This window comes from Papio anubis, chromosome 17 (genome assembly GCF_008728515.1).
Source record: "Papio anubis isolate 15944 chromosome 17, Panubis1.0, whole genome shotgun sequence".
Lineage (NCBI taxonomy): Eukaryota > Metazoa > Chordata > Mammalia > Primates > Cercopithecidae > Papio > Papio anubis.
The window spans coordinates 6,075,967-6,101,149 of NC_044992.1; the positions used below are offsets into that span (position 1 = coordinate 6,075,967).

The window sequence follows — 25,183 nt, forward strand, 5'->3', positions numbered from 1 at the left end:
TGTGTGTGTGACTCAGGGCAGCCAAAGGCCCGGCCAGGAAAAGTGTTGCCTAGTGTCCGGTGTGACAGGCGAGACAAGGAGAGGCACAGGATTGTGAGCAGGAGAGAGAGCGCAATGGGTGGAAGAAGGCCAGGGACACGCTTCGGAACCAAGCCTGTGCGAACAAGCTGAAAGGGTCCCTCTTAGGAGGTTCTCAGTGGGGAGTCTAATAGGTAACATTTATTGAGCACTTACTGTCTGCCCAGCGCGATTCTAAGCGGTTTCATGGGTATTTCCCTTAATCCTCACCAAAACCTTGGGTGGGTGCTATTTTTTCATCCCCATGTCACCTATTAGGAAACCAAGGCACAAAAATCACACAGGAGTTTAACTTGTGGCTCCAGTTCTTAATGAGCCGAATTACTGTTGGTATACAAAACAGGAGTGGTTACAGTGACGTAAGGAAAGAATATACGTAAACGCATTTTATAAATTCTAAAGTGCCAGCTAATAGGTGAGCTGTTGTTCCAAGCATTCGGGGAACTTCTCTTGACCTTTAGTAAGTCTCTGGAAGCAGTGCGTTGGCTAATTATGGTTAAGAAAAGCCACATCTCTTACTGAGCCTGGCCCTGGAGAGGCCACTCTCCCCCCAGAGGTCTTTAGGGGCATATAGGATGGTGGCTGCACAAGTTTGGTGGCCAGTTTGATCTCCGTGGCTCCCTGGACTCCCTGCTTCCCATGTGCACTTGAGAAACGAGTGTCAAATTCAGCTCAGGCTTAGGGAACTCTGGGGCTGTGGGGCAGATGGCAGAGCCCACATGTCTGGGATCTGAATGCTCCTGCCCCTCGTGATCACAGCATTTCAGAGCTGAAAGTCTCCCTAGAATTCTCCCCAGTCCACAAGAGTTGCCAGGCATGGATAGAGCTCTCTTGGAGCGCTGGGGGCCTCCCTGTGGCAGGTGGCAGGAATGTGCTGTGGGCTTCTGGGACACAGGCCCAGTGACCTGCAGGGCTCCGCAGCCCAGGAGTGAGAGGCCTCAGGCTGACCTGGCCAAGACCCACAGTGAAGACAGAGGAACGATGTGTGGGTGGGAGATTCTGGGGGAGCCAAGCAGAGCAGAAGGGAAATGCGTGACTAAATTCAGGGAGGGAGGCAGAGAGGAAGGGTGGGGATGGAGGAGGCCACAGAGCAATACAAGATGAGAGATCCCAAGTGGGGAGGCTAAAAGGGGACAGGGTGGAGGGCTGCAGTGAAAGCAAAGGGCCAGCAGTGACCGGAAGGGGTTTTAGAGATGAGGGCATGGAGGTGGACGGGGTCTCACCTGAGATAGTGTAAAGATGCTCCAGAAATGACTGGGTAAGACCTTTGAAGGTTCTCCAGAAAGGATTTTGAGGTGTTGGAATGAGTGGAGGGAGGGATAAAACTCTGAGGCCCAGAGTGTCATGGGGAATAAATGACAACACCAGGGAGAGAGAGGACAGCGTATGCGAGTGGCTTGGACTCCCCAAGGGGAGTAGCCAGCCGTGACGAGGTTGGGGGCTGGGAGGCAGCCTCGGTGGTGGGAACGGATGGACCTAACTCCAGGCCACAGGCAGAAGTCCAGTTGGATGGATGGAAAGCGAGCCAGGGAAAATAGTAAAAGACTGGAGGTCTGGTTTAAGGAAAGGATTTCCAGGTATATGAGGACAAGAACAGCTAAGGGGATCCAGGGATAGCAGCAGATAAAGGATAAGAGGGTCATCTGGGAAGGCAGGTGCAGGCTTGGGGAGAAGACTGGGGAGGGCGGAGCAAGGCCCTGGGCAGGCTGGCAAGAGGGGAACCCAGCACTGGAGCTGAACTGGGAGGGGAGCCCTGACTCTGGAAGCCAGCTGTGCACTCCAGGTCGGGGAAGGACCCTACTGGGTCTGTTGCCTGAGTTCACTTGGGCCTGACAACCAGCCTAGGGTCCCTATCTGGGGTTTCCTGGGGTCCCTACTGAGGACTGATAGGAAGTACACAGGATGTCAGGCGGAAGCCCCTCCAATCCAGGCCCACGTTATTGGGCTCAGTCAACATGCCAGTGTGGAAACAGATCTGAGATCTCGGCTCCCGAACGAACGGACTGAGTGGGGCAAGGCCACTGCCCTTCTGCGGCTCTCCAAGAGCCCAGAGAACCGGGAGCCCTTTCACAGGCCGGCCCCTTCCAGAGGGCACTTCTGTGGTGATAACAAGCCCATGATGATGCGGACACCCCTGATTTACAGGCTCTGCAGGGAATTCTCACTACTCTCTCACGTTGCCAAAATAAAGAGAGCTCCTCTCACAAACACAGAAGCGTGATGGAAACCTACACAGCCACAGCGAGTGCCGAGGACTTTCTGACTTGGACCCTTCCCCTTGCTGTTGGCCCTGGGGCTTCCTCAGGCCCTTCCTCCTGTCTTTCAGACCCACTAGCCACAGTACAGTTCATGCCTCCACCTCCCCCACTCCCCCAACACACACACACACTCAGACCACCTTCAGGAAAGCAGGAACCGTGAGCCCAGGGAAGAAGTGGAGAGAGGAAAGCCCTTTTCTCACCATCTCTCCTCCAAACCCCAGCACCAGCGGGCAGAGGGAGAAGGGATCACAGTGCTGAAATAGTAACAGAACATGAGAGGAAAGGGGCTCCCATGCACATCCTTCTGTCTTCTTCTCTAGTCCCTGGGCCGCCCCAGCCTAGTCCCCAGGAGCACTCTGGCCAAGGCTCACTCAAGGTCAGGAGCAGCCTGAGGTTGAGGCCCATCCCCTGCTCTAGGAGGAGGAAGCAAGTTCTTGCCATCTGAGCTGGAATTGCAATGGCAGCAGTACCTCTAAGATGGAATTATAGTTCTCAATGGCATTCTATCTCAGGATCACAAAAGGACAACATAAATTTCTGTGGACTGTATGTGACAGACCCCCCTGTATAAAATCAATCAGTCTGCCCTTCACCTTTCATTAATTCATAAGAATTTACTGAGCACCAACTACAAGCTAGGCAGGGTCCCTGCCCTCAAGGAGCTAAACGGTCTAGAGGTAAGCACAGAAACAGACAGAAATCTCGTGTGGCCAAGCTGCGGCGGTGGAGTGCTCCGAGTGCATTTTCATGTCTCTGTACATTGGGGATGGCCTATGCCACACAAAAACACTGAACTCGTGTGTTTCTGCTTCTGAAAATGGTACACGAATAGTTCGGGAGAAAGCTGAAGGGAATTACAGAATGATGTACGGTCAGCCCTTGTTCATGAAGAACAAAAATTCTAGATGTCTGGGCTGGCTCCACGGCGATAAATGGGAACTTTTATATTCTAAGGATTTAGCTTCCATTTTCAAATAAAAATGTTTATTTCCTGCAGTATATTTTTGTGTCTTTGGAGAATGCTCTGGCTGCGGATGTTTGCGATGGGCTAGGGATATAAAGTCGACACCTGGACACTGGGGCTGGTTGAAGCCCCACCCATGAGTCAGAGAAGGGCAGATCCGCCTGGTGGGAGGAGCAGGAGAGAGAGTGGGAAGATCATGAAACAAGGCAAAGCCTGGGCTCGGTCTTTCAGGACATGGGCAGCAGCAGGAAGTGTGAGGAAAGGGACTGCTCCAAAGGACTGTGTCCAGCACACGTTGAGTGGGGATAGGGAAAGGCAGGAAGATAAGGAAAGGTGCTCAGGTGAACTCAAAGTTTGGTCAAATTATCTCCTCCTGTGCCTCGCTTTATTCATCTACATGATGGGAACAATGATGCTGTCCACCTCACAGAGATGAGGTGAGGATGAAGTAAGTTACTACATTGCGGGCCTGGAGAGCAATGCTCTAGCAGGTGCCCAATAAATGTTAGCTTTTATTGTCATTTGTTTTTTTTTTCTCGGTGGGAAGGGGTGGCAAATAATCCACTATACTCATATCACATATAAAAGTATTCTCAATGGTTTCTGTAAATCACATTTCACTTTGCCTGTGGGAAAAAAGGGAGATGTCAATTATTTCAAATAGACAGGCACATACTTTAAAATACTGGGTTTATTTTTAAAAATCAGCACAGTACAAACTGCCACACAAATTACTTTATACTAGCAATGACAGGTGCTCCTATTAATTCAAGTGTACACATTTAACTCCCCAGTTGAAAGACCTTGTAATTTACCTTGAAGCTCTTTACATTCTGAAGTTATATAAAATTAAGCAGGAAAACATTAACATTAAATGAAAATCAATTTTGCACAAATAAGTGTGATCAAGCAGCTTAAATCACCTGAAATTCTCGTACTTCAGAGAAAAGTCCCAGATGACAGCGCTGGACGGGTTATAAAGAGTCCCTTATTCCCTGGGGGCGTCTCGGGCATTCTTTCTGCACGTTTCCTTCACTGAGCCTCAGGCTAGGAACTGAGAGGAAGTCTTCCCAGGCAGTGGCCTGATTCTTATGCACATTCTGTTTCTTTTTCTGAATGCAGAGTGTCTGAAAACACAGGCTTTTCTCTTGGAAAACATGATCTGTAAGATGTTGGAGGACCAGGTCATGACGGTTCTTAAGTTTCTTCCTCTCTCTGGGGAGACGCAGGGGTCTCCGCGCCACCCGTCTGGGGAGACGCAGGGGTCTCCGCGCCATCCGTCTGTTCTCTACTCCCACTCAGAGTTCCTTTGTGGTATGAAATAGAGACACTTCTGACCTCATCGGAGACACGGCGAGCTCTGTACCTTCAGCCAGACACAGAGACGGCCTGGGCCTCTCCTGATTCCTCAAACTTCCTCTGAATCCAGAGAAAGTTTTTTGTACCAGACTGTGTCAAACACAGCAATAAAATATGCTGAGGAACTAAAAATGTGAAAATCACCTAGGAATGGAACATTGAAGAAATGCGTGTTTATTATTGTGCACTGACAACCGGGGGTGGGGGGCTCCTGTTTGTAATAAGCTGCAGCAGAGCAGAGGTTTGGCAGCATAGCCAAACTGTGCTCTCCCTGAGTCTGTAGCCTAGTAGGGCCAGAGGTCCTGACAGGAAATCGCCAAAGATGCAAAACAGGGGCCTGGCGATGGGACCAGCTAGTAGCTGCACTTGTGTTGGCATCAATGCCACCAAGGGTTCAAAAGCAACCTGAATCCGACTGTGAAATATACGTATCGATTATCTTTCAAAACATTTTCATCACCAAACTGAGCCAGAGGAATGAACATCATATTTCAATAGGAAAAGTACACATTCTGAAAATATTGCCATCATCAAGTCGTGTTTCCTGGGCACCGGTAAGTATAATACATTGCATCATACATTTCTAGAACCATTGCCATAACAAAAGAAAATGCAAAGTGAGGATGACCTCCCTGGCACTGCCTTCCTTTCCGTGGGCAGCACCTTCTGGGCCTGGATGCACAGCTGAGGATGAAAATTTCCTGTGGGCCAAAACAAAGGGTAGTGCCATCCCTTCTCCAGTGTGAGACAAAGGGCCTCGCCTCGGAGAGCCTTTATGTAGCAGCCTCTAAGAATTCTGAGGTGAACACAGCTTCTGCATAATCTTCACACATATCCTGAAGTTCAGCAGCCACGGCACCCAGAGCTTCATCTACCAGCTCTTCTGAAAAGCTGGAAGACAAACAACACAACCAAAGGTATGCACAAGGCCAGGCGCAGTGGCTCACGCCTGTTATCCCAGCACTTTGGGAGGCCGAGGCGGGTGGATCACCTGAGGTCAGGAGTTTGAGACCAGCCTGGCCAACATGGTGAAACCCTGTCTCTACTAAAAATACATACAATTAGCCAGGCGTGGTGGCGTGCACACCTGTAAACCCAGTTACTCAGGAGGCTGAGGCAGAAGAATCACTTGAACCTGGCAAGTAGAGGTTACAGTGAGCAGAGATCACGCCACTGCACTCCAGCCTGGACAACAGAGCAAGATTCCGTCTCAAAATATATAAAATAAAATAAAATACAGTAAAGGTATATACAGCCATGTATGGGAGTCATTCTTTTACTCAGCTGTGGAAATTAACAAGTCAATTCTGAAATCTAAATGGAAATTCAGAAGGCCAAGAACAGCCAAGATTTTTTTTTTTTGAGACGGAGTCTCGCTCTGTCGCTCAGGCTGGAGTGCAGTGGCGCGATGTCGGCTCACTGCGACCTCCGCCTCCCAGGTTCACGCCATTCTTCCGCCTCAGCCTCCCAGGTAGCTGGGACTACAGGCGCCCGCCACCAAGCCCAGCTAATTTTTTGTATTTTTTTAGTAGAGACGAGGTTTCACCATGTTAGCCAGGATGGTCTCGATCTCCTGACCTCGTGATCTGCCCACCTCAGCCTCCCAAAGTGCTGGGATTACAGGCGTGAGCCACCGTGCCCGGCCAAGATACTTTTGAAGAAGAAAAACAAGGTAAGAGGCCCTGCTCTCCTAGACAGAAGGATGCGATGGTGCTTAGATCCCAAAATCCTGCTAGAGGGATGGGCCTAAAACATACACAGGATGGACTTCATCCTCAATGTGTTTGAAACCAGAGGCAACCAGAAACGAACCAGCTGCAACCTAGCCCCACCTCTAACAGCTGCCTGACTGGCCGACGGAGGAAAGAGGTGTGCCTTCTTGTAGGAGACAGGGTAGGACACTAGGGGACTCTGCACGGGTGCTCCTCTGTACACACACACACACACACACACACACACACACACACACACCCCTTTATTTTCTGAACAGTGCAGGCTTCGTATCTCCCAAGTAGCCCTACAAACAAGGACACTCTCTTAAATAACTATGGTACAATTATACCAATTATAAAATTAACATTGATACGAAACTATTATCTATTCTACAGGCCTATCTATCTACAGGCCTTATTCAAATTTTGCCAACCATTCAAATAATGTCCTTCGAAAGAAAATTTTTTCTAGTCCAAGATTCCAGTCCGGGATTCCATGTCGCATTTTGTTGTCATAGCTCTTCAGTCTACGGTAATCTGAAATAGTTCTTCAGTCTTTCTTTGCCTCTCATGACCTTAACATTTTTTAAAGAGTAAAGGCCTTTTTTTGGGGGAGGGGTGGGGGCGGGGAGAATGTCCCTCAATTTGGGTTTTTTCCTTAAGATCAGATTCAGGCCATACGTTTTTGAAAGGGATGCCCCGGAAGGACAGTGTGTCCTTTGAGTGCACCATGGTATCTATTTGACATCCATTAATGATGACAGTGAATTTTGCATTACTGAGTTATGGTGATGTCTGCCAGGTTTCTCCCTTGTAAAGTTACTGTTTTTCCCTTTGTAATTAATGGTATAGTGGAGGGAGATGCTTTGAGACCTACATAAACTCCTGTTTCTCATCAAACTCGCCTAAATCAATTACTACAGGGTTGCTAAACACGGATTTTCTACTTCCATCATTCCTTCTCCATTTAATAGCTGGCATTCTACTGTAGTGAAAGCTTTCCCTTCTCCTTTACTTATGTATTCACTCCTATCAGTTTGGCCTTATAGTTTGGTCTTACTTTATTGTATAGTTTGTAATCCATTACTATTATTACTTATTTTGATGCTTGAAAATGTCCTGGATTTGGCCACTAGGCGCTCTTGTGAACTCCTGTGAACTCTTGACATGTCCCCATCCTTGGAGCACTTCCTTTCTAGCACAGTATGTCTGAGGCTTATCTTACATTTTTCCAGCCCCAGTCTTGTAATCAGCCATTCTTCCAAGAGGCCCGGGTACCTCTTCATGGAGAATGGTATTTAGAAACCAAGATGTGGGTACCAGGTGTGCTCATTGCTACTGGCACCTCTGCTTCTGGGCCTTCTCAGCAGACAAACTAAGAAACATCCTGTATCTATTTCTACATCTATAAAAAACCATATATTCATCCCAACCTTCCCCTAGAAACCTTGCTCCCATTATTCACAATGTACTTACTTATTGGACCAATCCTAAAATATAAAGTAGTTTTAGAACTGTTAACCCATGACACTGTGTAAAAGAAACCTACAAACTAGAATCCAGTTATGTGTTTATAGTTCTTTTTGTCTTTAGCCAGAGGTATAGAGTCAATATACTGTGTTCAAAAGTTATTTAGGCTTCACTCCATTAGTGTGATTATATTATTTATTTGAAATACAGTTAGGTTCATGTTTCTGTTTGTATTCGACTTAAGGCCCCCTTCCCATCCCTGTTGATTAAAGGGGATGTATAAGAAACATTAACACAGTTTCAAAAGTCAGAGTTACACAAAAATGGTAAATGCAGATAAGTTTCACTCCCCATCTCCTATCCCTTCTACCCCATTCCCACCCAGTTGTTTTTGGTTTTTTTTGCTAATCCAACAATCCTTTGTCTTTTAATTGGCATGTAAGGTCCTTTTGCCTTTAATGTTATTCTGATATATTTGAATTTATGCTTCTAAAATAATAGGTATTTTCTACATTTGGCTCTTTGTTCTCTCTTCTTTCTTGGTTTCCTTTAGATTTTGTCATTTTTAAACTACATTTGTTCTTCTCTACTGACTTGGACATTACACACACTTTTATGATTCTTTAAGTGGCCACCCTGGATTACAAGTATCTATGACTTGACGTCTAACATTAATTGACATTCTTACCCTTTTTCCCATACAATGCAAGAACCTCAGAATATGAAATTTATCCCCTTCCTTACATTCTTACATGCTATTGTTACTGTATATTTTAAATGTGTGAGTACACATACACACGCATCCATAAAACATCAGTATTGTTTCATACAGCCATATTCACTTTAACCCACCTATTTACCTATTTTTAAAATTCTTGCCTTCCTATATTTCTGATCTTCCATCTGTGACTGTTTTCTTTCTGCCCCCAAAATACTCTTAATATTTCCTACAGTGAAGGTCTACTGGTAATTCAGCTTTGTTAGGAAACTCTTTTCTCACCTTGCCTCTTGATGTATCTTTCACTGGGCTTAGAACTCCAGACTGGTGGTTCTTTTCATTTGGAATTTTAAAAGATATGCCAGGTCTTCCAGTTTCCACTGTTTTTGCTTATCTTGATTTTTCTTCCTCCAGCTGATTTTAAGATTTTCTCTGTCTGAGATCTTTCAGTAATTATTATGTATGGATTTCTTTTTATTTTTCTTGTTTGGGGTTTTTGGAGCTTCTTAAATCTATGACTTGATGTCTTTTGCTACTCTGGGGAAGTGACGGCCATTATCTCTTGGGATGTTGTTTCTGACTCATTTTCTCTCTCTCCTGTCCTGAGATTCCAACAACATGTTAGACCTTCTTACCTCCTCTATGTCCCTTTCCCTCTCTTCTTCACTTTTCATCTTCTTTTGTGTGTCTCCGGGAATCACTCTGGATATTTTCTTCTGTCCTATGCTCCAAGTCTCTAATTTTTTCTTCTGTTGTGTCTAATTTGCTATTGAGCCCAACCAATGAATTCCTCATTTCAGAAACTTTATCTTTCATTCTAGAATGTCCATTTGGATTTTGTTTAGTTCCCAGTTCTATGCTGAAGTTCTAATTTGTGTCTTTTATTTCTGTGAATGCACTAGGCACAGTTATTTTAATGTCTGTGAATGCACTAGGCACAGTTATTTCAATGTCTGTGTCTGATAGCTCTAATATTTGTGTCTGCTGTAGGTCTGTTCTTGTTATTGTCTTGTCTTTCTGTTGCCTGGTTATTTTTCACTGTATACGCGTATTTGACAATCATAGAAATAACTTGATTCCTAAGATGATGTTATTTTCCTCCAGAGAAAATTCATGTTTTCTAATGTGTGGTACCTGTGGGGCAGTAACAATCTAGAATCACCTCAATCCCGTCTGAGATAATTTGGAGCTGAGTGGAGTCCCTGAGAAGGCCTATTTATATCCAGGTCACCTGTACTTCCAGAGTGCAATCTTTTGGGGGCCCAATTAAAAGTGAGGAAAGTTCACTAGGACAATTCCCCCACTTTGGCAACCCGTGAATTCCAACCTCTGTCCTCTGATTCCAGCCTCTGTCCTCTGTTCTGAAAAGGCTGTCAGAAGTGCTGCTCATCTCCCTCCAAACTGGCTATCCAGTGCTCAACAAAGGGCTAACCTCCCCAGGGCTCTGTCTTCTCCAGGACCCTGGCCCAGTTATTCTTCATTACCTAGTTAACTTCTTGATGCCTTCAAGAATACAGGTTTTATTTTTAATACAGCTTTTCTATTAAAAGTTATCCTCAGTGGGAGAGGTGGTCCAGATTACCAAGTGCGTCATCACTAGGAGCAGAAGTGATTACCTCGTTTTTATATTTGCTTCACTTTCTATATTCCTATCACTAATTTATACCTAAACTGCGAGAGAAATACAAGGGTACTTCCACTACATTCCAACACATTAGGTAAAGTATCTGTTTTTCTTCTTCCTTTTTTAATCTTCCCCGTTCTGCTTTTCCCCTTGTGGAACCATCCCTGCTGGAGTATTCTGTCCCACTACTCTAATCTGGATTAGTTCTTTCCTATGCTCACTGAAAAATCTTATCCGGGAAAGGCTTTTGCCATTCTTCTGGAAGTTCCACTGTAAAGTCTAAGTTTACTAAAACCCAAGTCTTCCTCTTTCTTAATGTACATCTTGCACTGGTAATTTAGATCTTCCAGTAGCATGGGAACTAAATTTTTAAACACTTTGCCCACCTGAAAATGTGTTTTTGGTTTTTTTAGAGATGTGGTCTCCCTCTGTCACTCAGGCTGGAGTGCAGTGGTGCCATCTCAGCTCACTGCAGCCTTGACCTCCTGGGCTTAAGCAATCCTCCCACCTCAGCCTCCTGAGTAACTGGGACTACAGGCATGTAGCATCATGCTCAGCTAATTTTTTATTTTTTGTAGAGATGAAGTTTCACTATGTTGCTTGGGCTGGTATCAAACTCCTGGGCTCAAGCAATCCTCCCGCCTAGCCTCTCAAAGTTCTGGGATTAGATGTGAGCCACCATACCCAGCCCTAAAAATGTTTCTGTTCTATCTGCCCTTATCTTTAATTGATAATTTATCTGAGCACATAATTCTAAGTTAAATTTTGGAAGTAGGCTCTAATATCTTCTAGCTTCTGGTGTTGCTACTAAAAACAATATGCCATTCTCATTTCTGATTATTTGAATGTGTACAGTTTTTACCCTCTGGAATCTTTTGCCATCTTTCTTTTCCTTATATTGAGATGCTCAAATTTCCTTTTCATAATGATGTGCCATGGTGTGTTCTGTTCTGTTGTATTCATTTATTCCTTCACTCACTCACAAGAGGACAACTGATGAACCCTTTCAATCTAAAGACAGCCTTCTGGGAAATTTTCTTATAGCATTTCTGTGATAATTTCCCACTGCTCCTTTTTCCCTTTTCTCACATTCTGGAACTCCAGTGATTTAGATGTTGAATCTCCTAGAACAGGCTTCTAATTTTAAAAATATTTCTTCTCTACTACCTAGTTTCTTGTCTTTTTATTCTACCACTTGAAACATTTGACTTTTTTCTTTGGATCCTTCTAGTGAGTTTACTTGAGCCATCATGTTTTTAATGTCTAAGAACTTTCTTTTCATTCCCTGAAAGTTCCTTTTTTATAGTATCCTGTTCTTGTTTCATGATATAACAGTTTCACTTAGCTCTCTGAGAATATTAATTCTAGCCTGTTTTTAATGTTTTATTCTTCTCACTGTATTGTCTGCTTTGCTTCCTCAGAGTGCTTATCTGTTATAATAGCCTACGTATCTTTTATCAAATGTCTGGTCATCTCAGCTGTCTGCTCATTTTCAAGAACAAGAATGTCAAGCAAGCCTCCTATTTCCTGGCTCACCTGTTGATACAGTTTGTATAATTTGTTCCCGCTCAAATCTTATGATGAACTGTAATCCCCAGTGCTGGAGGTGGGGCAAGGTGGGAAGTGTTTGGATCATGGGAGAAGATCCCTCATGGTTTGGTGCTGTCTTCATGATAGTGGGTTCTCATGAGACCTGGTCATTTAAAAGTGTATGGCATTCTCCCCCAACCCTTGCTTGCTCCTTCTTTTGCTATGTGATGTGCCTGTTCCCCACTTCGTCTTCTGCCATGACTGTACGTTTCCTGAGGTGTCCCGAGAAGCCAATCATATGTCAACACCATGCTTCCTGTAAAGCCTGCAGAACTGTGAGCTAATGAAACCTCTTTTCATTATAAATTACCCAGTCTCAGGTATTTACAGCAATGCAAGAATGGCCCAATACACCTTCATACATGCATTCACAAGCATCTGATGCTTCTAATTCCTGAGTCTCAACCAATGTTCTTTACAGAAAAACTTGGTTCTTGCCTTCCTCCTCATTAGGCACTTAGCTTTCTCTAGCCTGCTAAGTCAGTCACCATTTGTCTAACTACTTTATGGCTTCCAAATTCTTATTGGTATTTCTTGTTTGCTGTCATTGATGGTTTCATGTCTTTTATTCATTCTTGTAATGACATATAGTGGGATAGAGATATAGGAAGTAAAGAGAAATACATACATTCATTTGTCCTTTTCAACCAGAATTCACTTGATTGTTTTTCAAGCCAGGAATTCTTAAGAATTTGCTTTTAATAAAAGCACTGTCACCTTAAGCCTTTCCTTCCACATCACTCTTTTATTTGCATTCAGTTTATATCACCTGCTCATGCTAATCGCTGGAAGTGCTTTTCTTCAGGTATAATGAGGAATAAAGACATTAAAAGAAAGGAAAAAACTCAACTTTCTCCTTACCCAAGAGGCTTTAGATGAAGTCAACTGTCTTTGGATGCTTTTTAAAGATCTGATCAACATAACTCTCATCTTTGGAATATTCAAACCATAAACTAAAAAAGAAGAGATAGAGGCTCATGCCTGTAATCCCAGCACTTTGAGAGGCTGAGGTGGGTGGATCACCTGAGGTCAGGAGTTCGAGACCAGCATGGGCAACATGGTGAAACCTTGTCTTTACTAAAAACACAAAAATTAGCCAGATGTGGTAGCCAGCACCTGTAATCCTAGCTACTCGGGAGGCTGAGGCAGGAGAATTGCTTGAACCCAGAAGGTGGAGGTTGCAGTGAGCCAAGATTGTACCACTGCACTCCAGCCTGGGTGATAGAGTGAGACTCCATCTAAAATAAAATAAAATAAAATAATAAAAAAAGAAGAGATAAAAACCAAACAGAGCCAGACTGTTCACATGCACTGTCACTTGGGGTCAAAGAACAGCAGAGGAAAATACTGTAAAAATCCAGGCATATTTTAATAGCTGTGTCCTCTACATTTTAACCTGTTATTCCTTACAGGCTGAGAGATTTTCCCTACATTTACCTAACAACTGTGAACAAAATGTATCATTTGATCAGGTGGTAAGAACACACCAGGAACAGTCTATCTTCCTCGGCTTGCTTTTGCATTTCCCAATATCCCGGTTAGCCTAAGCAAGTCGGACAGGTTACAAGAAAATGAGTACATATGCTACAGGAGCATGTGTTAACAAAAGGAAGCAAGTCGAGTTTACTTCTTCTCTTCTCCCAGATAATCCTTAAGAATACATGTGAAGACAAATGTGTGTCTCTACCAGAACAAAGCATCTTATATACTTTGAAGGGTACTATGATATATACCAAAGAGAAGTCTCAGGACTTCAGGGTCAACCTGAGGGCTTAAACACAAGTGATTATCCCTGATCCCACCCAAAATCCCACTTAAGTACAAGAAAATAGATACACAGATACATACATCTACAAAAAGAGACACAAGTGGATGTGAAATGTCCAAGACTTTCAGAAGATAAAAGCACACAGAAGAATCATAACTGATTTAGCAGCATAGAGGGAGCTGAAACCTAAGAGTCTGTAAGCGGGGGGTGGGAGGGATGCCAGGCAAAAACAAGCCGGTTTGCCCTATAAAATATCATGAAGGCTCAGGAAGTGAGAGTGCTGAGAATCATGAAGGCAGAGTGCAGTATGGGGTAGAAAATGAGGAGACTGGCTGAAAATTTGCAGAACAAGCAGTTGGACTGACACACTCCACCCCTATTCTGGCAGCTAAATGACAATCCCTTCTCCACCTCCACAAAAGAAGGAAGGTATATTCTTTGGAAAAAATAAACCAGTAATTTAAATTCAGCCAAGTCATCAATCGAGTACAAAGGCAGACATTTTCACACTTGTAAGTTTCAAGAAATTTCCTCCAATACACAAAGCAGGATATGCTCCATCAAAATAAGAGAGTAAACCAAGAAAGCAGAAGACAAGGGCATCAGAAAACAGGGCATCTATTACAGGGAGATGTAACCGAACATGAGGGGTGATGAGGAAGGGAAGCCCCAGGATGAAAGCCATCCAGTAGATCTGGAGAGCAGCCGCCCGGACTCGGGTAGGAGGAAAAGGGGTCTCAGGAGAAAAAGTAAGGGTGGGGCCGAGTCACAGAGATTAACTGATACTTTTGATCCAGACAAAAATTATATTATTGAGAGGTTGGCTACTGTGTAGGTAGAGTTAACAAACATATAAAATAACTAGCAAATAAAAAGAAATGTAATCATAGTATACTACTATTCTACTATATGAATGTAATCATAGTATACTACTATTCTACTATATGAATGTAATCATAGTATACTGCTTAGCTCAGTGATGAAAAATATCTTGCATGTTTGTAACAAGGTGATAACTTGTGAAGAATTTAAATGTGGGCCCTATTTAAAAAGAATAGATTTACACATATCTTTTAATTAAGTATTTGTACATAAAAAAAGGGCTACCCATTCTTCAAAATTTAGTAGCTACAGGATCTTGTTTTGTGACTCCACAAAACTACGTTACCCACATAATGAAAGAAGGAGAAGGGTTAAAGAAAATATTGCAAAATCAGAGGCCTGCTACTGATAAAAGCAAATTTGTCCCCACCAAGAAGATTCCACAGTCATGGCTGTTTCCTGCCCAGGAATATTTTGTGTTCTCTGATGGGACAACATTAGTATTAACAGCAACAGGAAATCAGCTCTGACTGACTCCTGAGTATTGTACTTCTATTGCTGGGGGCTGAATGTCCGTGTTTCCTCCACATTCGTATGTTGAAGCCCTAACCCCCAATGTGGTAGTATCTGTGGTGGGGCCCTTGGGAGATAATTAGGTTTAGATGAGGTCATGAGGGTGGAGGTCCCTCAATGGGATCAGTGCCCTTCTGAGAAGAAGAGACCAGAGTTCCCTTTCTCTGTCACATGAGGACACGGCAAGAAGACGGCCATCTACAAGCCAGGAAGAGGGCCCTCAACAGACACTCGATCTGCCAGCACCTTGATCTTAGACACCCCAGCCTCCAGGACTGTGAGAAATACGTTCTTGTTTAAGTCACGCAGTCGATGGTATTCTGTGATGACAGCCCGGGCTGACTGGGACCCTCTGCCTAGGAAAAGGAGGCTGCAGAGCACCCCTGTGGGTGGCACCACCCATGCTGTTTTACGGTTCCCTGTGTCTGAAAATAGAAAGCCTGTCTCCCAGCCCAAGAACAACCACTGCAACTCCGGGGCCCCAAAGCATGGAATAAGACCTTGGTTAATCCCTTCTCCAGCCTTTTCTAAGTCAACAATTTCACACTTGGTTCCTAAACAGAAGACCGTAACATTTCACTGACCTCTCAGCTATCAGCCACGGGTTGAAGGAGCCTACAGCCTCGTGAGATACGATCCGAAGGTACTGCTCAAAACGACTGCAGTAGTCGCCGATGCTGTGCCGCATACCGGGTGGGACAAAGAGGGGAGCTCGGCCTTCTTTCTGTTGAGAATCTTCTGCAAGGGAGAGAAGGGGGGCCTCTCTTTTCTCTGATCCCTCCTCTGTTCCCACACTTTCATCCAGGGAACTGAGAACAAATAAAAGTGATGAAAGCATTCAAGATCATCTGTAAGCAAGGCTAAACTGTTAATTTACCCTCATGGTTTGATAGCCAAAGGCTCATCTTGATTTCTCTTTCTCACAATGAACAACACTCAACATCCTAACACCATATATTGCTCCCCCTTTTCAATGAACCAACCCTCAACACAGTGGGAATACCTGTCCCTTTGACAACAGCATTCTTAAAGCAAATCGTGCAGTGAATATCGCTACAACCTACATGTACTGATGTGATGCTTTCCACATTAAAAAACAGCTAAATGTTACTGAACATGGAAAAGCTCCTCAAGATGCAACACATTCAATGCCCATCTTGTAAACATGCTATTTACTCAGCCACCCTGGACTTTGGCAAGATCTTGCTCAAAGGAAGAATTTCTCTCTGTCTTATGGGAACTGCAGGAATTCAAAATCTAGTAACATCAAAGGTGACCAACTAGAATGAAATTAAAAGTGTCTCTGCCACTTACTTGCCATTACAGGGCCTTTCTAACATGATGTTCACGGCTGGATCCTTGTGCTCCACTGTCTTCGTGATTCTGATTAGATGAGGAGACGGGGGCTTTTCACTTACTGCTGAGATTTTTTGGTCTAGAAAAGAAGGGTCATAAAATCACTGCATATAAAGAACAGCTGGTGTCCACTTTAGAGCCGTCCTAGTGGCCAAGAACCTGAGAGCAAGTTACATGGACATCTCTTAGGCACGATGGGGTTGGCTAGCAGGGCCATGGGAAAACGCCCATTTTAAATGCAGAGGTGAATTTCTATGTTACAAAGAAACCAATGCGGAATCAGTGTTAAGAAATAATGAACTTGCTCTGAGGAAGGTTTCTTAAGGAGGTCTATGAAAAGCCCCAGGCCACATGGCTTCCATTAGGACTCAGCCACCCACTACTCAAGGCGTCTTAAGCAATTGGGTTTTTTAACCTTTAAATGCTTTGATTGCTGAAGAAGAAAAAAAAAAAACACTCACACCTGAACACTTAATTAGTGGATTTAATTTGTCTCTGGGCAATGCTGAAAAAATCTGCATGATGATAGTCAAAACATTAATTTATTAACTATAACTTGCAGGCTTGACAGCTCTTCTGAGTTTCAGATTATTTATAATTTTAAACGTATTTCAAGTGTAGGAAGAAAATTTGTCCTTCTCTGAAGTAGGGAGCATCTATATGTCAAGCGACTTGGGTCACATTTACATGCCTATGATTTCTTGCTGTCAGACAGAAGTATGACATAAGTCAGCTTTTGTAAAACTATTACTGAGAGTGCGATCCAATTTTCAATTGTTCTCAGAGGGGATAAGAGACATAGATACTGCACAACGCAAAGATCACTTTGAATTGGGTTTTGTGATGAAGTTAAACAAACAGAACAACCAGAAACGAGACTTACAACAATCCCATGATTCCAGAATGTGTCCAAAACCTCATTTCAGTTCTTAGTGTCCTAGAGAGCTCCTTTTAAATGCATACCTAGACTCTGGGCAGAGTCACAGATAGTGACTAATAATTTAAATCATCCTTGAAAACAGAGAACACTAAGTTCTCTGTAAGACTGTCTTCTACATGATGCAACCTAACTTTGTGGCCAGTGGCCAAACCATCAGGGAAACGAATTGCCCTCCAACACTTTCCTTTCCTCTGCTTCCACACAGAAAGACGCTAAAATGCCCAGGGCTGACTCAACAATGATGAAAAGGACCCTTGCCGGGCCAGTCCTGTTCTAGGCACGGTGAGGAACACACAATGACAACCTCTCTGCTTTCAAAGAATCTGTGGCTCAGTTGAGAGAGACCAGACACCTTCACAAATACCTTGAACACATGGTAGGGCATGCCAGAAAGTGCTATGGGCGTTCACGGGCCAGGAAGGGAGCTAAGTTCCAGTGCAGAGATGCCAGGGAAAGCACAGGCCGAGCAGGATCACTGAGCCCAGCCTTGAAGAATGGCTTGACTATTATATGAGGATGAAAATGGAGGCTGGAGGAGGATTGAGGGGAAGAGAGAACAACAGGAGTAAAGCACAGAGCACTTGAAAATAGAGAGCACACAAAAGGCAACACATTAGTGTTTTGTTTAGATGGCTCATCTTTTGGTCAGAATTTGAGAGGGAGAGTACTTTTTCTAACACAATACCTCAAAGTCCTATTTTACATGATGACATGTGACACAGGCTGCTGTGGTAAACCTTCCATCCCCCATTTCCTTTTGTCTTCATGAGGGAGTACTCAGGGCGCTTACATTCCTTAGAGGTAATGTTTAACCGCACTTTACTCTCCTCTTCTTGAGTAAGGCAGTAACTGATAAGCACAAGTCAAACAGAATTTGAGTAACATTTCCCAGCCAAAGTGGTGACAGTAACCTAGCCATTGCAGCCCAAATACAAATGTATACATTTTGAAAAGTGGAGGAGAAAAGCAAAAGTCCTTTCAGTAAATGGAACTAGAACACATGGAAATGTGGAAAAACCAAAATGAACCCCAACCTCTACCTCAAATCATAGGCAAACTTTTATGCAAGATCAATCATAGACCTACACATAAAACTAAAACCATAAAGCCTCTAGAAGAAAACAAGAGACTCTGTTCTCTACTTAGGAGTAGATAAAGGTTTCTTAGGTCATAGAAAGCAAAAATCACTCAAGAAAGAATTGATAAGTTAGACTTCATCAAAATTAAAAATGTCTGTTCATAATGAAACATTTTGGAAATAAGCAGCTGAGCCCATTTTTTTTCCATGGGAAAAAAATTGTTTTGTAAAACCACTATCTAAGTAGACTGGTGGCTGCCAGGGTGGGAGAAAGAAGAACAGGGAGTGATGAAAATGTTCTAGAATTAGTTGCACAACTATGCAAATATACTAAAAATGAAAGAATTGTACAGTTTAAAAAGGTGAGATTTAAGTATGTAAATTATCTCCTTAAAATTATTTTAGAGAAACAACAAAACAAACAAAAACATGTATCTGGAAAAGAACTTGTACCCAGAATACATAAAGAAGTTCTATGACTCAAAAAGACAAGCAACCCTGAAAAAAAACTGACAAAAGATTCTGGACGCTTCACAAGGGAAGATATACAAATGCCTAATAATCACCTGAAAAGGGGCCAGGTGAGAGGGCTCACGCCTGTAATCCCAGCACTTTGAGAGGCTGGGCACGGTGGCTTACACTTGGAATCCCAGCACTTTGGGAGGCCGAGGTAGGTGGGTCACCTGAAGGCAACGTGGCAAAACCCTGTCTCTACTGACGACAAAAAAATTAGCTGGGTGTGGTGGCACACACCTGTAGTCCCAGCTACTTGGGAGGCTGATGCAACAAGAATCGCTTGAACTCAGGAGGTGGAGGTTGTGGTGAGCCGAGATTGTACCACTGCACTCCACCCTGGGGAACAGAGTGAAACTGTGTCTCAAAAAAAAAAAAAAAAACCACTTGAAAAGGTTCTAAATATCATTATTCACCTTCACCAGGATGGTTACCACGAAAAAGACTGATGACACCAAATGTTGGCAAGGATGTAGGAAACTGGAACAAGGCTGCTTTGGTAAAGATTTGTCAATTTTTTATAAAGTTAAACACAAACTAATTTTATGATCTGGCAAGTTTGTTATTAGGTATTTATCCAAGAGAAAAACTTAAGATATACACACAAATTATACACATGGATACATTCATAGCAGATTTATTCCTAATAGCCCAAAATTTAGGAGCTGAAAGAAACAAGGAATAGATCCTTCCCTGGAGCCTCCAGAATGAACTTGCCAACACCCTCATTTCAATGCCCCCAGAACTATAGGAGAATCAATTTGTGCTTTAAGCCACCAAATATGTAGCTTAAACTTGTTACAAACTTAAATTTGTTAATAACAGCAACAGGAAATAAGCAACACAGATTTAATATATTTATGACATAAATATATTTATAAAACACTATGGTGACTGAAAGAAGTCTAGGCAAAAGGGTACACGTCGAATGACTGCATTTATATGAAACTCTAGACAATCAAAGCTAACTCAGAAAGCACAGTGGTTGCCTACGTGGCAGGGCATGAGGGAACTTTCTGAGGTGATATGTTCCGTATCTTGATAGGGGTTTGCATAACAGATATGTTATCCAGTTGTCAAAAACCACCAAATAGCACAGTTAGGATCTGTGCATTTTATCATCTGTAAATTTTATCTTGAAAAAAGAGCCATAAGTAAATATTAAACTCTAGTTGATAATAAGCACACTTTAGGGGTAAATTGTGCTACTATCTGCAACTTTGAAATGCAAAGATAAGATGAACTGATGGATGGATAGAGGGATAAACAGATATGTGACAAAGCAAAGAGAGTGAAATGCTAATTGTAGAATCTAGAAGGTGAGTATATGAGTGTTTACTTTACAAGTTTTTCAATTTTCTGTATGTTTGAAATTTTTCAGAATAAAATGTTAGGGGAAACATGGGGGAAACACTCACCATTGTTTTCTTCCTGCATCCAGAGACGAGGATCAGCATAAGTGATTTTATTATATCTTTGACGAACGGACTCCTGGTATTTCTTTAAAAAAAAGAAAAAAGTTTAATTTATGAGAAAAAATGAGTTTCATTACAAACCAGAACTGGTAAAGATGTAAAAGTTCAGCAGAAACAACTGATACGGACGTATTGCCAGACATGGGCATCTGTCAGGCTAGGAAGTAATTAGCTCATGAGACAAAGTCTAAAATAAAATGAAGCGATTAGCATAAAGGCAGTCTAGCCAGCACTGGCCACTAGAAGCTGCTGCTTCTAGTGTTCTGTAAGTGCCCTGTCCAATACAGTAGCCACTAACTACTGACTCCTTACAGTGTGTTTAATTTTCATTAATTTGCACTTTAATAAGTGCCTGTGGCTAGTGGCTACTGTTTTGAGCACCCCAGGCCTAGACAACTATTGCCAAGGGGAGATTTCAAGACTGGGGTAAACTGCATTCTTGAAACTTTCAAATCCCCCCAAGAAAAATTGTTTTTCCTCTAATGTTTCTATTTAGCAGCAAAGCAGAAATTAGATTTAATCATGGTGCAATGAAAAAGAAAATGCTGAATTGAGAGTCAGGAGACCTGGATTCTCGTTCTGGCTCTGCCAGGATTTTTTTGTGACCTTGGCCATGTCACTTACTTCCTTATTGTACCTCATTTTCCTGCACTGAATAATCCAGGGGTTAGAGTGGGTGAAGCAGTATCACAGAAACTGAAGAAGATAAAATTATCTGTGATCTGACAGGATCACACTACAGCTGGGAAGAGGAGGCAACTGAAGAGTACGTACAAGCTGACAGATGCAAAAGTCTATGATTCCATTTGTGGGCCCGGGCCCTGGTCTCAGAGTTTCTGGAATGACACATCAGTGGTATCAGGGGGATAATAACAATGGTCGCTTACTGGATTACATGGCAAGCACTGTGCTGAATCCTCTATGCCTCTTTTTATCCTTAAAACTCCCTACTTATCAGAGGGGTTGACAATACCAAGGCCATACAGTTAGTTGGCAATAGAGCAGGGATTTAAAACCGGGACTGTGTGACTCTGACAGATGAAGCTGCAGAGGCATGAGGAGAAACTGCACTCGGCAGAAGCCAGTCCCTAGCGGCGGACCAGACCCGGGGCCCCAGACCTTACTTCCATCTCTTCCATTCTGCGCATCATGATCTCTAGATCTGGGCTATCCTTGCTGTCCTCAACGGTGGCTAAGGTTTCAGACCCCAAGATCTTAGCATGAGTCACAGCCCAGAGCTCATGGGCAGAATCTTCCAAAAAATCATCAAGCCGACGAATGTTGTTGGATTCAAAATCAACAGCGGCAACCTACAAGATGGGGTGGGGTGGGGTGGGGAGGAGAGGCGTGGGGTGGATTAGGGGTGGGAAGGCAATATAATGCAAACAGAAAAACATGAAAATTATTGTTAATCGTAATAAACCAACAGCACACAGATCCAAATGGCAGAGTTTCTACGGTAAAACAAGATTCTCCTAAGTCAGTAAGTATCAAAAGCAATAACATCAGAACGATTTTTATCACAGTCATTTAAATGATAGCATTAACCAAGTAATACCATGATTGTTCATGTAAATTATCATTATCATCTGTTTTTCCAGTTGGTAGAACAAATATCTTCTTTTTGCTACATTCAGGAGAATGTCCAATATTTTACACATCACACATTCCAGAGGATGTAACGATTTTCTTTTGGTGCAGTGCTTCTGTGAAAACGTCTGTTCATATGACATCACAAAGTTCAGGATTCTTTGTCTTTGAAACTCCGTACCTATCGTCTGGGAGAGCTATACCAGCCTTTCTTGACCTGCTATGTTGTACATTCAAAAAGCACTTTCCAGTTTCCAAAGCAATTTTACATGCTCTGTATTTCTCTTGATTTGAATACATGTTTATAATCTGCCCTGAAAGAGGCTTTTGTAAAGAATGTTTGCTGGGGGAATTAATTATATCAGGCAATGGGATGAAATATTTCTAGAATTAAATTCTGGTTCTGCCCACTCATAAGCCTGCAAGTTTGGGCAAGTTTACTCAACCTCTCCGGGCCTCAATCCTCTCATGTGTAATATGGAAATAATCTTGTATTTCAGAGCTGTAGGGATTTCATAAGAGCTTGCATGTTGAGACACTTAGCATAGTGCTGGGCATGAAATAAGACACTCAATGAATGGTTACAGCTACAGTAATTTAAGAAACCTTTAATGATTCACAGAAGAAAATGTTAATGGCCAATAAAGATATGAAAAAATGTCCAACCTTCATCAAAGTTAAAGAAATAAAAATCAAACTCAATAACCAATATAATAAAATTACAAAAAAATCAAAGACAACCGATAATGCTTGCATGTGTATCTTTTCCATCTATAAAGAATGGACCACCAAAAATACTATGTCCCATCAAAAAAGATAAGGAAGGTCTCAATGCAATGATACAAAAAGAGCACAAAAATATATTATAAATAAAGAAGCAGAATACAGAACAGCAATCGGCACCTGCTTGTGGGGAGGTGTAACTTTTCATATACTTCTTCTGAATTATTTAAAATTTTGGCCATATGCATGTATAACTTTTAATTCTAACATAACTCATACATTTTGGAAAAATATATATTTCATGTGCAAGTTTAGTTAATGACAATAGTAGCAGCAATAGACAGATATGTTACAATGGTACCTTTACAAGAGCTTTTTCCGGATATGAGAGAAAATCTTGCCTATAAGTAAATCTACAGAGAGTTGTATTTTACTTGCAAATGTCTCCTCCATTTTAAAGATGAGAACACAGAGAATTTGTGTTCAAGGTCTCCCAGCTCTTTTGTAAGTTAACATAGTAAAAACAGTTTTCTCCTTCACCATGCCAACTTTGATGAGTTTGTTTGCTTTTGTTTGTTTTCATTCAATTTGTAAACACTGACTCTTGATGGTGCTGCCTGGAATACTCTGCAGTGAAGCTGCTATTTAACAGCCCAGCATTCTAAATACTAGAGAGTTACTTTTCTGTTTCAATAAATTGTGTTAAACATCATGTAATGCCTACAAAATAATTCTAATATACAAGGCTGATCTCTCCTAGTATACTCGAACATGTCTATTTCACTGCCAGCATTCATAATCACTTCATTTTCCTTTCATATTAAAGTGCAGTATGGAGTGGCCTCTCTGGGTTAAATGTTAGCCTCACTATTCCTCTAGAAAAAAAATATATATCATCTAGTGGCCAAGCTGCATAAAACACCAAGCCATAACACAGTTGAATTTGTAATGGCCAAATGTTGACTTTTAGCTTTCAGTCTTAGAAGCCTCACCTCACATCAGATTATGTCATAAAACCTTGGAACGATAAAGTCATAATCACAGAGATTATGAAAATATGTTACAGCTGAAATATTGCTTAATAATCAGAATAGGGACACATTCTTGAAATCTACCTTCTTCCTGTCCCTAAGGTCACTGGGCCAATGGAGCTTCATTCCAATTTCCTTCTGCTCTGAAACCTAAGAAGGAAGTTGGAATGAAGCTTCCTTTCCTTGCTCTGGGCAATTAAAGCAATAAATATCTTTCTAAACTCCACAAAGATTAAATGGATGTAACCTGCACCTTCTGCTCTGCAGCTCTAAGTCTAGGCAAGGCAGAAACATTTCTACAAATATTAAAAACAGGTCCTCCAGAGGAATAGTACAGAGTGGACAACAAGAAAATGTGTTTTTATTTTTCTCAAATGTTTTCATTTTTTTCCTGGGCCACCTTTTTCTCTCTACTAGGCCAGATACTGGTCACATATTAGGCACTCAAAACATGCTTGCCTAACAATAAATATTAGGCCCCAAGTATAAAGAAAATTAGGACAGTAATGAGTGAAACTAGGCTGAACGAAAGGAAATGAGGGCAGCCATTCTTCTGCCGCAGGCCATCAACATTCAGGGCCACACAGGGCACCGACACTCTGTGATCCAGAGGGACAGAGCCACTAACACAAACCTGTGGCTCTAAGATTTCTGTGCCCTGTTTGCAAGGCTGACCTTAGTCTAAATACTAAAAATACACTGGAAGAATTAACATGCCAAATGTGAAAAATAATATTCATACTTCTCGAGCAGGATAATCGAGTGTTTGCAAAGTAATCTGTATTTCATTTCCATTACAACTAAAGACATTATCAAGCAATAATACCAGAATGCCAGCACCACACAACGCATACCTCCTGTGCAGGCTGGGCTGTCGCTGTGTTTACTGACGAGCCATCCTTCAAATGAGTATGTGCTTCTGTAGCAGAATTGACTCTCTATTAAAACAGACAAATACATTCATGGAGTATAAAAACTTACAGCTCCTATTAGTACAAATGAATTCTATTACCAGAATAACTTGTGTGGAACGATTCATCAGCTTTAGCTACATTAGACTTTTTGCAGCAATTCCAAGCACTTTGTCTTCATGGAAACAAATGCCACATGTTGATCTTGGCTTTCCAGCCTTTTCCTTCCCTCAACTCTGTAAACACTGTCAGAATAGCTGCATGCTTTATGCAAGTCATTCAACTTCCCTGTTCCACAGCTTCCTCAATGATCAAATGAGGAAGTTGAACTACTTGATTTCTTTTTTTTTTTTTTCAGCTAGTCTACAGCTCAAGACTACTTGATTTCTAAGAGTCTTCCTAGTTCTATGCTACTAAGATTTCCATGGACTCTAATACAAACTCAACATTTCTCTAAGAATAGAGAAGTTCAGTGGCCTGTTTAGGGATCCCGAATGTCATTCATCCCATTTAAATTTACAATATTCTTCTGTGGCCTCATCTAGTCATACACACAAGTTTGTTTCTATTTACAGGGTGGATCTACAGGGTCTGGCTATAGAATTGAGCTTACTGCTTATGGGAGGA

At 42.3% G+C, this 25,183-nt stretch overlaps 1 protein-coding gene across 12 annotated transcripts in view; it reads right to left on the reverse strand.

Moving 5' to 3' along the window:
* Positions 1 to 3,976: 3,976 nt before the first annotated feature.
* KIAA0753 (KIAA0753 ortholog) overlaps positions 3,977 to 25,183 on the reverse strand; it is a 74,393-nt gene continuing 53,186 nt past the window's right edge. For 9 of the 12 annotated variants that reach the window (XM_009189493.4, XM_031657323.1, XM_009189495.3 and 6 more), the window contains 6 exons: positions 24,500 to 24,583; positions 21,426 to 21,611; positions 20,245 to 20,326; positions 16,254 to 16,374; positions 15,524 to 15,748; positions 3,977 to 5,553 (listed from right to left, as the gene is read on the reverse strand). In XM_009189493.4, coding sequence (XP_009187757.2) covers positions 5,436 to 5,553; positions 15,524 to 15,748; positions 16,254 to 16,374; positions 20,245 to 20,326; positions 21,426 to 21,611; positions 24,500 to 24,583 — 816 coding nt within the window. In that variant the 3' untranslated portion in view covers positions 3,977 to 5,435. The remainder of the gene's footprint in view (positions 5,554 to 15,523; positions 15,749 to 16,253; positions 16,375 to 20,244; positions 20,327 to 21,425; positions 21,612 to 24,499; positions 24,584 to 25,183) is intronic. The other 3 variants (XR_002517956.2, XR_638857.4, XM_021928650.2) reach the window with 3 other exon arrangements.